We start from the raw sequence: 14,054 nt of genomic DNA on the forward strand, positions 1-14,054 counted from the left end.
ATTAGATGCCTGGAAAGGGTAACGCTATGTGTTTGCTGAGAGAACCCCTGCTTTTATGATCTGAAAGGATTTCAATCTAAAATGGAACCAGAGGATATGACATGAAGATCCTCACACATGTGCTCTCAGAACAGAACTAAGAGTCTGATTTTCATTAAATGCCTGATTTACAGAAGACCGAGAAGTATCTCCTGATCAATGAACATCCAAATGAACAAAGAACCTCTCCCCATCCTCAAGCCAATGAACTTTGTGCTTGGACTCCAGCTGGGTTTCCCCCTCTTTGCACTCCTTGCCCATAAATACAGCCAACCCCAAGCGGTCAATGGACTTGCCTGTCACTTGCTACAGCATGCGTTTCCCGAATTGCAACTCATCTGCTATTCCCAAATAAACAATTTCCAGTGATTTGAACTTGCCTTATTTTACCTCCTTTATTTAGGTTGACACCAACAAGGGCAAATGGCAGACTGGAAACGTGAGTGGGCATTGCTCTGGAGACATTCTGCTCATACGACATGATGGTGAGCTAGACCAACTGTTAATGACTAAATGGGCCTCTAGTGATGTTCCATATCTCTTAAGTCCTATTTTTCAGGCTATATCTATTACAAAGGATATCACTTGGGAAAAAATTTCTGAGAACTGTTGGGACTTCAAACCGTGTGGTGTACAGCTCCCAACTGACAGATGGTTGTGTAACTAAATCTTGATGATCAAATTCTTAGAAAGGTCCCTGGTTATAATTGACAATATATAATGGCCACATACACAAATACGTATCACCCTTGTTTTTGTGGATAGAAAGCTATTAAGCAAAACAGGGAAATACAATGGGCCCTGAAAGGATTAAAGTAGTGGGCATAATGTGGTGAGTTCGAGTTCCCTCAGAGAATGGCCACAACCTGAGACAAGGAAGGCTGTGGGAGGCCTTGTGGCATAGTCGGACTAAATTACATCTAGGCGTGATTGCCTCTTATCTAACTCCAGTATAGGAGACCCAACATTTTTGGGTCTAAAACTTGTTTCCTAACTGCACTTGGGCCATGAGTATACAACGGCAACAGCATGAGTGGTGGATTAAACAATACTGGCCCACAAGACAGAAAAGAGACTTACGAGAGCACTTAGCCAGTCTAGATATCTTGGGACAAATGGAATTTATTTTTAATAAAGAGTGATATTCAGAGAAAAAGATTCATTAACTAGACTAGGCAGATTAGAGGGAGTTGTCTTCAGGAGGAAGGCAAATGATGGGAGTCAGCCTGGAAGGATAGCAAGGCTTTACCAGAGTGAGTCAGGCTGACTTAACAAATAATGCCGGATAACGCTAGCACCCGGCACAGGGAAAGGACTTGCACCCTGGCCCAATAGAGTCTCTTGACTATTTTAACACAGGTTAAAGGAAGTTAAAGTGGCCATGGGGTAATAGCCTTCAGTCCTAGCTTTGAGGCTCAAGGGGCACACCAATGGGAATCTTATGGAAGATTATGGAATCTTATGGCAAACTCATGGAAGTTCCCTGGAAGCACTTATCCACCCCAAGATAGGTAGAAATAAATTGTATCTTGTAGTATAGGTAGTAGAGATAGAAACTATTTTAAATACCACTTGTGGAATGGAAACCAGTCTCAGTAAGCCTGGGAGATGAGATGGGATCATTGGCTTTGTCCCCAGTTAACTTGGAACCCAGAAATAACCCAATAGCCAATTGTAACAAGGCCCATTCTTAATAATATCTGGTATTTGGGCAAAGGTAGCTTCTGTTGGGAAGGCAAAGCAAATACCTCTGTCATTCTTACTGGTTTGTTCTGTAATGAAAGCGAATTGTACCATGATCATACTGTGATATACTGATGTTGGTGAAATTCACCTTCCTTATGCAAATAAGTCTTATGGTAATACTGATATCGATGGTCAAATATATTGGGGGATTGAATTAAATCCTCCTCAGGATATAATACCTATGGAAAACGATTGGCCTGAGGAAGACCTGGATCTAGCTAACCATTAGCTGATTTCTATGCTAAATAGTAATGCACAAACTTACTATAAGGTACAAATAGCAGTTGATTAAGGGGGAAAATGAGTAGTCAAATTAGTACAAAAATATAAAATGTATGTAATGGTTCTCTAGAACATGTTAGTTGTTTCCTTTCTTCGATCCCTATTCTGTACTGGCTTGTCTAAATGTTAGGCTTATCACGTTGGTACCATTGCTGTGTCTGTTCTATAAATGCTACACCAAATGTGAGTGCTCTGACAGGTATGATCATTTTGCTGTAAGGAATCTGTGACCAGAACACCTATTCAGTATACTGGAAGTCCTGGCCAATGTAACAAGGCAAGAAAATAAAAGTTTTCCAGATTGGGAAGGAAGACATAAAACTGTCTTTGTTTGACAATGACATAATTATCTGTGTAAAGATTCCAAAGGATCTACAAAAATATTCCTAGAACTAATAAGTAAGTTTAGCAAGTTTGTAGGATACAAGGCCAATATACAAAAGTCAAACATATTTCCATATAAGAGCAATTGACAATTGGAATTTGAAATTAAAAAAATATGATTTATAATAGTCCCCCACCCCTCACCCCCCACTTAAGTATTTAAGTCTACATATAACAAAGTATGGGCAGGATCTGTATACTGAAAACTATGAAACACTAATAAAAGAAATCAACAAAGATGTAAATAAATGGAGAGATGTACTGTGTTCATGGGTTGGAAAATTCAATATTGTATGGATGTCAGTTCTCCCCAGTTTGATTTATAGAGTCAGTGTATCCTCAATCAAAATCACAGTAGGCCTTTTTAATTTTTTTGATAGAAAATGGCAAGTGGATTCTAAAATTTATATGGAGAAGAAAAGGAACTGAAAGGAACTAAAAAAAGAACACTAGTTGGAGAAACTACACTATTGCATTTCAAGACTTATTAGGAAACTACAGTCATCAAGATGGTGTGGTATTAGAAAAAGGGTAGACACATAGGCCCACGGTGCCAATGGAGAGCCCAGAAATAAACCCACACAAATATTATCAACTGAGTTTTGACAAAGATGCAAAGAAAATTCAATGCAGAAAGAACAGTCTTTTCAACCACAAAAAAACAAACTTCAACACATACCTCATACTTACACAAAAAGTAATGGCTCATAAGCTTAAATTGAAATAGTGAAGTGACAAAATATCTAGAAGAAAACACAGGAGAGGGGCACCTGGGTGGCTCAGTCAGTTGGGCGCCTGCCTTTGGCTTGGGTCTTGATCCCAGAGTCCTGGGATTGAGCCCCGCATTGTACTCCCTGCTCGGCAGGGAGTCTGCTCTCCCTCTGCCCCTCCCTCCTGCTCATGTGCATTCACTCTCTCTCTCTCTCTCTCTCTCTCAAATAAATAAATAAATAAATAAAATCTTAAAAAAAAAACCAACAACAAAAAACACAGGAGAAAATCTGTGTCAACCTTGGCTTTGGTGATCAGATTTCAGATACTACATCAAAAATGTAATCCATGGGGTGCCTGGATGGCTCAGTCAGTGAAGTATGCCACTTTTGATCTGCGGGTTGTGGGTTTGAGTCCCACGTTGGGTGTAGAGATTACTTAAAAGGAAATGCAATCCATAAAAGAAAAAAATTGATGAAGTGGACCATATCAAAATTTAAAAACTTTGCTCTGTGACAGATATGTTAAAAGAATAAATAGACAAACCACAGTCTAGGAGAAAATATTTGCAGATTGCATATCTGATAATGGACTTGTATCCAGAATACATAAAGAATCTTTAAAACTGAATGAGAAAACAAATGACCCAATTTAAAAATGGGCAAAAGATTTAAAAAGACACTTTGGCAAATAAGATATATGGATGGCAAGTAAACATGTGAAAAGATGGTCAACATTTGTCATTAGAGAAATGCAAATTAAGATCACAATGAGGTACCACTGTTCACCTCCCAGAATTGCTTAACATCAACACCACCACCACCAAATGTGATGGAGCAGAAGGAACTCTCATTGCAGGGGAAGTACAAAAAGGTATTCTATAGTCCCTTTGGAAGACAGTTTGGCAGTTTCTAATCCTGAGAAAATATCAGATAAACCCAAACTGAAGGACATTCTATAAAGTAACTGATTAGCACCCTTCAAAACTACCAAGGAAAAAATAAGGAAAGAAAAAAAATAAGGAAAGAAATTGTCACAGATCAGAGAAGACTAAAGGGTCATTCATGACCCTTTAGTATCTTGGTTTGGATCCTGGACCAGTAAAAGGACATTAGGGAAAAACTGGTGCAATCTGAATAAAGTCTATAGCTTAATTAGTATTTCAACAACGTTCATTTCTTACTTTTAACTAATGAATCATGAGTATGTAAGATATTAAAATAAGGGAGGCTGAGTGAAGGATATCAAAACTTTTGTGCTATCTTTGCAACTTTTCTGTAATTCTAAAATTGTCCTAAAGTAAATACTTTACCGAGAAAAGAAACCCCACAATCCTTTAAAGTGGCTAATATTAAGGTGACTGACAATCCCAAGTTAAGGTAAATATGTGAAACAATGGAAGTCTCAAGCATTGCAGGTGGGATTGTTAGGGTTACTTCCATCATTTTAGAAATGTTTTAGCAGTATTAACTAAAACTATACATATTTCTGTCTTATGATTTAGCAATTCTACTTCTAGGTATATACTCAAGAGAAATGAGTGCATATGTCTGTAAAAAGACATGTATAAGAACATTTGTAGTAACTTTATTCAGAATTGCTGAAAACTTGAAACAACCCTTAAATTAGAAAGAACCAAGAGAATGGACAAATTTAGGTGTATTCATATAGTGGAATACTACATGGCAAACTAATTTTTTTTATTTTTTAGAGAGAGAATGAGAGAACGTGAGCAGGAGGAGGGAGGGGCAGAGAGAGAGAATCCCAAGCAGGCTCCACGGCTCGGAGCCTGACACCAGGCTTGATTTCACGACCCTGAGATCATGACAGGAGCCGAAATCAAGAGTCGGTCGCTAAACCAACTAAGCCACAGTCACCCCATACATGGCAAAATTTTAAAAAGAAACCAAACTACCGACTAGCAAAAACAAGGATACATCTCAAAAACATGACATTGATTAAAAGAAGTCAGACATAAAATGACTAAATAGGCAGCTTAATAGACTAATTGATGGGGATAAGTCACAAGTTAAATAGTGAATATCTCTATAGACTAATTGACGGGGATAAGTCGTAAGTTAAATAGTGAATAACTCTAGAGATATCCTGTATCACAAGATATATTACCTGTCTCCCAGATTGTTAACTGAGACCCAAACAGTAAGGATTACTGAGGGGAGAGGGGTGTGAAGTCTTCTGGGGTGCTGAGAATGTTCCGTATCTTCTGGGATGGCAACATGAGTCTACCCATATGTAACACTTCTTCAGGCTGTACACTTAAGATCAGTACACTTTACATAGTTTACCATATGTATCTTATGATGTAAGAAAATGTGAAATAAAGAAGAATAAAAACTATAGTGGGGAACAAAAGAAACTTAAGTGGTTTCCTATTGCTTTTTAAAGTCCAAAATCATTATTATAGCTTATAAATCAGAGTGATCTGCTTCCTACCTACTTCTCCAGCTGTTCTCTGTTCCCAAGCTCCAGCCAAACTGTGTTTCCTATCACAGGGCCTAGGCATGCACCGTTCCTACCTTCCACTGGGAGAATTCTCTCCTCCCCACTTCACTTAGCTAACCTTAATTATTCTGCAGGTCACATCCTGAATTTCCTCAGGGAAGCATATCCTGATCCTCAAGCTTAGATTAGGTCTCTGATTATATGGTGTGCTTCTACTTTATAGTACTTACTTCACTGTAATTATTTTTCAAGCTTCAGAAGGTTAGGTAGTAGGTCCGTCTTGTTTGTTTGTTTTATCTTCAGATGTCTGGTACATAGTAAATACTCATTTAATATTTACTGGATGCTAATTTTGAAAGTGAGCCTTGGATTACTCATTTAACAAATGCGTAGTCCAAGGCCACAGAGTAGGAGCTGAGACTCAAGGCCATCAACAAACCCTGTTGACTCTGTCTCCAAGGCGTATCTTCAAACTGTGTACTCTCTCCACCCTCTCCTGTCTATTGCAGGAGCCTTCTACCTGGTTTTTCTGCTTCCATTCTTTACTCATTATCCACTGGATTATTACAGATAATAATGCCCTGTTGTCTATTCTCCCAATAGCAGCCAGATTGATCCTTTTGATCAATGATCATGAAAAGAGATTTCACTTCTCCCTTGCTCGAAACTTTCCAATGGCTTCTCTGAATTTAGAATATAATGAAGCTCCTTATCTTGGTGTATGAAGCCTTATGTGATATGACTATCTGACTCCATCTGGAGCACCTTCACCCACCCAACTCTAGCCTAGACTCCTCTAATGTCCTAAGGTCCTAGGCACTTTCATACTAGCTGTTCCCTCTGTCTGGAATATTCTTCCTTTTGGTCTTCCTTTTGGTTCCTTCTGGTTGTTCAGTTCAGATGTCCCCTCCTCAAAAAGATCTCCACGACCATTCAATCTAAAGTAGCTATATAGTCACTCGCACTTGCCGTGTCTCAGTTTTCAGGATAATGCCGATTGTTCCCAATTTATTTTGATCATCTGCTTCGTCTCATGAGAGCAAGAGTGTGCCCTTATCGTCTGTTTAGCTCTGTATCTTTGATACCTAGAACAATGTTTAGCAGCACATAGTAGGTGCTCAGTAGTTAAATATTTGAGATTTGATGAATGCATGAATACCTCAGTGCCTGAGCTCTTTGTACCTTCCCAGCTGTTGGTAACCACAGGCTCACTGAATCCAGTTTCTCCATAGACCTCTTAGAGCTGTGCTGTCCAGTACAGTAGCCACTAGGCATATGTTGCTATTTAAATATAAAATTAAATTCAATTTAAAATTCAGTTTCTCCAGGGGTGCCTGGGTAGCTCAGTTGGTTGAGCGGCCAACTCTTGGTTTCTGCTCAGGTCATGATCTCAGGGTCCCGGGATGGAACCCCACGTCGGGCTCTGAGCTGAGTGCAGAGTCAGCTTGAGACTCTTTCTCTCTCTTGATCTGCCCCTCCACCCCACTCTCTCTCAATCTCAAATAAATAAATAAATAAATAAATAAATCTTTAAAATAAAATTCAGTTCCTTAGCCACATGTGGCTGGCAGCTCCCATATTGGACAACACAGATAATAATTTTTATCATTACGGGAAGTTCTGTTGGACAATGCTTTTTACAAATGGACTAACCCCAAAGGGAGTCTTTGGGCCTTGAGTATAAAAATAATTGCCTTTTGAGGGCTTGTTGCTCTGGAATGGCTTCTGCATGAATTGCCCTATTTGACTGGACAAGCAGCTTTATCAAATAGGTGTTTTGACGGTCAGGCCATAATTTGAGGATCTCAGAGGTATATGACGTGGAACAAGTAAATCTTTTCATGATAAGCACATAAAAATGAACAGATGCCTAGAAGATGATCTCCTAAAATGGAACTATATAACTCTGTGCTGAGCAGAAGCATGGATGGGGGATGTGTTGACACTGGGTTGGGGGAGGTGTAAGGTTGGCAGTCCTAGATACTAAACTAAATTAACTCTAAGGTATAATTCCTTTAAGAGGAACAGTTCTGTCAGAAATATAAATATAATTATAAAGCTTTGAGGAACATAAAACAGACCAATATTATAGGCCCAGGTCATTAATGAGAATCTGAAATAAAATATTAGCAAACAGAATCCCAGAGGTACAGTAAAAGAAAAATAGAATAAGACCAAGTGTGGGTTTTTCCAGAGGAGTAAAGATAGTTTAGTATTAGGAAACTGACTTGTGTAATTCATCAGGCTGATAGATTTAAGGAGAAAAGTAGTGTGATCAACTCTGAAGAGGCTTAAATGACATGTGTTTGCTTCTTGTAAAGATTCGATATCCATTGTTAGTTTAAAACCTCAGTGGAGGGATGCCTGGGGGTTTCAGTCGGTTAAGTGGCTGGCTGTGACTCAGGTCATGATCTCAGGGTCCTGAGATCAAGTCCCGCATCAGGCTCCCTACTCAGCGAGGAGCTTGCTTCTCCCATTGCCTGCTTCTCCCTCTGCTTGTGCTCTCTCTCTCTGACAAATAAATAAATAAAATCTTAAAAAAAATAAAAAAATAAAACCTCAGTGAAATAGTAAGTGATGGATATTTTCTTAGCAAAATAAAATAAGCCTATTACAACTCCTGCTGAATGGGGAAATACTAAAAGTATTCCCCTTAAAATCAGGATCAAGACAGTAATGTTCATTAATGCCATGACCATTTAACATCGTTCTGAAGGTACTAGGCAATGTATTTTGATGAGATTAATATGTATTAGAAGTATAAAAATTAGACAGTAGAGATTAATTTCACAGGACTTAAAGGTGATAACCCAAGTGAACCAACTGAAAAGCTGTTATAGTTGATAAGAGAATTCCGTAGGTAGCTGGGTTAAAAAAATTGAGTCAGAAAAGATCCCATTTCTGTAGCATTTATGAAGATAAAGCACCTAGGAATGAACTTAGCAAGAAATACTCAAGACCTATATTTTAAAAAATTAAACATTAAAACACTACGGAGGCACACAAAAGGAATCAACACATAGAAAGTCACCATGTTCTGGGCTGCCTGGATGGCTCAGTCGGTTAAGTGTCTGCCCTTGGCTCAGGTCATGATCCTGGGGTCCTGGGATCGAGTTCTGCATTGAGCCCTGTATCAGGCTGCTTGCCTCGCGCAGAGCCTGCTTCTCTCTCTCTCCCTCTGCCTGCCGCTCCCCCTGCTTGTGCTCTCTCTTTCTCTCTGTCAAATAAATAAATAAATAAAAAGTCACCATGTTCTTGAAAGGAAGACCAGCATGAGAAAGATATTAGTTCTCTCTGAGTAATCTATAAATCCGGTGCAATCTCAATACAAACACCAATTGGAGTTTTTTGGGGGGAAGGGGTACTAAAGAAGCTGATCTTAAAATTCATTTTGAAAAAGAAATTAAGAAAACAGGGCCTCCCTGGGTGGTTTGGTCAGTTGGACATCTGCCTTTGGCTAAGGTCATGATCTTGGGGTCCTGGGATGGAGTCCCACGTCGGGCTCCCTGCTCAGCAGGGAGCCTGCTTCTCCCTCTCCCTCTGCCTGCCGCTCCCCCTGCTTGTGCTCACACTGTCTCTCTCTGTCAAATGAATGGGTAAAGATCTTAAAAAATAAAAAAAAGTAAGAAAACAGGAACATTCTGGAGAAGGAGATCAAAAGGAGCTCTAATAGATATTAAAATATAGGGGTGCCTGGGTGGCTCAGTCTGTTAAGCGTCTGCCTTCGGCTCAGGTCATGATCCCAGGGTCCTGGGATCAAGCCCCTCATCAGGCTCCCTGCTCCGCGGGAGGCCTGCTTCTCCCTCTCCCACTCCCCCTGCTTGTGTTCCCTTTCTTGCTGTCTCTCTCTGTGAAATAAATAAATAAAATCGTTAAAATAAAAAAATATTAAAATATAAACTAAATTAATTGAAAGACTGTGGGTGATAGCAGATTAAAAAGATAGATCAAAGGAGGAGACCTGAAAATCCAGAAGTAAATGCAAGTTCTTACACAAGTTTGGTTTATGATAATGGCAGTGTTTCCAATTAGTGAAGAAAAAAAACATTGTTTAATAGGTGACTTCAGGGATAGCAAGATAACATTTGGAAATTGTCCCATAGAAAAATAGTAAGAAAGATGAACAGACAGTGGAAAGTAAATTACAAATGACTCTTTAACATAATGACAGTGTTTACTCACAATAAAATGAAAAAGTTCAGTCACAATAAGAAATGCAAATAAAAATTACACCGAGATAACATTTTTCACCTTTCAGATTGGCAAAGATCAAAATGTTTGATAGCACACCAAAGTTGGTGTTTGCATATGGAAATGGACATTCTTAAAAATAGCTCATGTTCAGTCTTTATGGAGGGTGACCTGGTAATATTTATCAAAATAAAATATACCTATCTTTTGACCCCCAATTTTATTTCTAGCAATTTTTTGATAGCAATACTCCCACATGTGCAAAACAATACACGTTATTATTGTGGAACTTTTAAAAATATTTATTTATTTATTTGAGAGAGAGAGAGCATGCACCCATGCAAGCAGGGGAGGGGCAGAGGGAGAGGGAGAGAGACCCTCAAGCAGACTCCCCGCTGAGCACAGAGCCCGACTAGGGGCTCTACCTCATGACCCTGAAATCATGACCTGAGCTGAAACCAAGAGTCGGACACTCAACCAACTGAGCCACTCAGGCTTCCCTGGAATTGTTTTTTAATAGTAAAGAGTAGAAATGAATTAAAAAGCCTCAAAGGAATCTAGTTAAATGGGGCAGCCATATAATGGGATACTATGCATAAGCAGATATAAAAATTAAGGAGGGAGCTTTTTGATACTGATACGGAATTATCAGCAAGCTATTTTGATAAATGAAAAAGACAAGGGGAAGGATGTACAGAGAATGTGCTACCATTTGTGGAAAAAAGGGAGGAAGGGAGTATAAGTGTATATATTTGTAAATTACCTCTGGAAAAGCATCAGAAACAGTAACATTGGTTGCTTCCAGGGAGGGCACCTTGGTGGTTGAGGGTCAGGAGTGGAAGAGACATTTCACAGTTTACTCTTTGATATTTTCCGAATTTTGAGCCTTATTAATAAATTACCTGCCCAAAGAAAGGAAACAAAGTTAAAACTAGAAAAGAAAATGAAAACAGAACTTACTCTGATTTACACAAAAAGAATGTCTCATGAACATGTTCTTTTCTTTTCTTCCAGGACCTCCATCCTCAGAGGATTGGCGTTTTATCTCCATGGCCTTTTCCTCATGATAGCAAGATGGCTACCACAGCTCAGGCATCATGTTCTCACACAAACATCCCCCAAACAAGAAAGAAGGGACAAGGAAAGCCAAAAACTTTCTCCTAATGATGCTTTTTGTCCTGGGAAGGAAAACTTCCCTATACATGTCATCGATCAGAAATGGATCTCATGTCCATCCTAAACCAATTTCTGGCAAAAGGGAATGGGTTACCTGGCTCCTGGGATTGAGGAAAGGGCCTCTCCTCCTCATATCATGGAATCTCTGCCCTAGTACAGAAATGCGGTTCTGTTCCTAGGAAAGGTACAGAAGTCTGTTGGGGAGGTTGCAGAAGGACAGCACAGCTGTTGATGTGAGCCACTTGATCTTTTGAAAAAAAAAAAAAAATCCTAATTACCCTAGGACAGCATAGCCCCACATCTCCCACTGCCGCTACTCTAAACCCAGTTATGTCCATCTCTCTTATGGACTGCTGCCTTAGCTCCTTCCTGGCCTCCCTGCGCCCATGCGGTCATTGGTCTCGGCGCTGGCTCTGTCCCCCATGTGATAGAGGAAGGGCATTCTCAAAAATAAAGTATGGGAGCCTAGCTGGATTCAGACCTAATTGTCTCAACTATTCTTGTATCTCGTTCTTTCTTTTGAAGACAACAATCAAGAGGCTGTCCTCGTTGATTTTCTCTCAGCCTCCATTCTAGACAGAGCTCTTCTCAATATAAAGTGGGCTCTGTTATCGTGGCTTGGAGCCCGTGTGAACTCAGCACTGGCAAAATAAGCATGGGCTGCATTAGAGGCTCAGTTGTGTCCTCTGAAATTCATATGTGGAGGTCCTGCACCCCGGTACCTCAGAACATGACTGTGCTTGGAGAGAGTCTTTAAAGAGATAATTAAATTAAAGTGAGGTCATTAGGGTGAGCCCTTATCCAATCTGACTGGTGTCTTTATAAGAAGAGGAGATTAGGGGGCCCCTGGGTGGCTCAGTAGGTTGAGTGTCTGACTCTTGGGTTCAGCTCAGGTCATGATCTCCTGAGATGGAGCTCTGCACTGGGCTTACGCTCAGCGTAGAGTCTGGTTGTCCCTCTCCCTCTGCTCTCTCTCATTAAAGGAAAAAAAAAAGAGACAGAGATTAGGACACAAACAGGAGGGAAGACCATGTGAAGACACGGAGAGGACAGCTATCTGCAAGCCCAGGAGAGAAGCCTCAGAAGAAACCAATCCGGCTGACACCTTGGTCTTGGACTTCTAGCCTCCAGAACTGTGAGAAAATAATTTTCTGTTCTCGAAGGCCCCCAGCCTGCACTGCTTTGTGACGGCAGCCCTAACAAATTAACACAGGCTGGTATAGTCCCAAATGTGAATCGCGTCACCTAGGGCCTTAGCGCCATTTCTTTTATTTATTTATTTATTTATTTATTTATTTATTTATTTATTTATTTATTTATTTAAAGATTTTATTTATTCATTGGACAGAGAGATAGAGAGAGAGCACAAGTAGGCAGAGCAGCAGGCAGAGGGAGAGGGAGAAGCAGGCTCCCCGCTGAGCGGGGAGCCCTGTGCGCAGCTCAATCCAGACCTGAGCTGAAGGCAGGCGCTAAACGACTGAGCCACCCAGGCGCCCAGCACCATTTCTTTTAAAAAGCTTTCCTCCTTTTTGTTTTGTTGAAAAATGTATAAAATTTGGTTTTTATCTAAATACACTGGAGCAATGATTAAGGATTCACGTGGTCTGGCCTTGGCATACTGCAAGAGAGGGGTATTAACTCTAAAGATACAGCTCAGGCGCCTGGGTGGCTCAGTCGTTAAGCATCTGCCTTCGGCTCAGGTTATGACCCCAAGGTCCTGGGATAGAGCCCCGCATCGGGCTCCCTGCTCTGCGGGGAGCCTGCTTCTCCCTCTGCCTCTCTCTCTGTGTCTCTCATGAATAAATAAATAAAATCTTTAAAAAAATGTATACAACTCACTGTAACTCTTTTTTTAAACCACTTTTTTTTTTAGATTTTTTTCAATTTTATTTGAGAGAGAGAGAAAAAGAACGGGGGGAGGCGCAGAGGGAGAGGGAGAAGCAGACTCCCTGCTGAGCAGGGAGCCCGATGCAGGGCTCGATCCCAGGACCCTGGGATCATGACCTGAGCCAAAGGCAGATGCTTAATTGACTGAGCCACCCAGGTGCCCCATGACTTAATTCTTAAAAAAGGAAATTGGATCTAATACTTTCATGGTCAACCTTAAATAACCCATCACTCAGTTGGATCAGAGGGCTCTGTGTTTTGTAGCCACGCCATCTCGATGAGCCCCAGCGACAGGGTTCTTAACATCAGACCCAGACGGTGGCCTTTTATGGAAGGAGAAGTCTGTGGCAGCCGCTTCCCTCACAATCCTTCATGTTCAGGTTGTCTCTACCAGGCGGTGAGATAGATAAATTCTGGGGCCTAAACATTTCCCAATAAAAGAGCTTGAGAAGATTTAAAGTTCTTTGGGGGACAAATAAAATAAGACAAAATGGAATAAACAAGTACAAATCATGAGTGCCCCTTCTGAGTTGAAGGAGGTCGGCCTAGATCTCTTCACCAACAGAATGTGAACTTGGTCTCTCATATTTTATGTCTGAAGTGCCTATCTTTCCCTTTGACTGGCCATGTGGAAAGAACACTCTTTCCCTTTGCATTGTGGCTGGCGGTGTGAGAATTGGCTCTGACTGAATGCCTGTGGGACGTGAAGGTGATCTGATTATTTGAGAAAAACCACATTTTTTTTTTTTTTTTTTTTTTTTTTACCTGTTCAGAGAAATTCTATAAGGGTGTGTGTTATATGAAGTTTTTACCTGAGAGGCCTCCAGAGCCAGACCGGCTGGGTGCAAATCCAGCTTTGCCATTTGCAGCTGAATTGGGCAAGTCATTTACCCTCTCTGTGGCTCAGTTTCCCCATTTGTTCAAGGAGAACAGTAAAAGTATCTATCTCAGGGAGATGTGGTAAGGACTGCCTAAGTTAATATTGTAAAGCGTTTAGAACACCGTCTGGCACCTTGTCAGCGATCACAGGCTAATACAGTTATCACCTGAATTACATACACCAGTCTGTCACAGAAGTACCTTTGTAGGATTGTATTTTAATGTTTTGACCTTTGCCTTTGACATTGCCCCAATGGAATAGTGTTTCTTTGTGAATCCCAAGAAAATGAGTGATC

The 14,054-nt window shown here is 40.5% G+C and overlaps 1 protein-coding gene across 1 annotated transcript in view; it reads left to right on the top strand.

Annotated features, from left to right (window-relative positions):
* The window catches only part of VAMP1 (vesicle associated membrane protein 1), a 79,577-nt gene extending 68,117 nt beyond the window's left edge, over window positions 1-11,460 (top strand). Inside the window, exons 5-6 of the mRNA XM_027593899.2 lie at window positions 443-524; window positions 10,831-11,460. Of these exons, the coding sequence (XP_027449700.1) occupies window positions 443-447 (5 nt within the window). The 3' untranslated portion in view covers window positions 448-524; window positions 10,831-11,460. The remainder of the gene's footprint in view (window positions 1-442; window positions 525-10,830) is intronic.
* The last annotated feature ends 2,594 nt before the right edge of the window (window positions 11,461-14,054 follow it).

This window comes from Zalophus californianus, chromosome 9 (assembly GCF_009762305.2).
Source record: "Zalophus californianus isolate mZalCal1 chromosome 9, mZalCal1.pri.v2, whole genome shotgun sequence".
NCBI lineage: Eukaryota > Metazoa > Chordata > Mammalia > Carnivora > Otariidae > Zalophus > Zalophus californianus.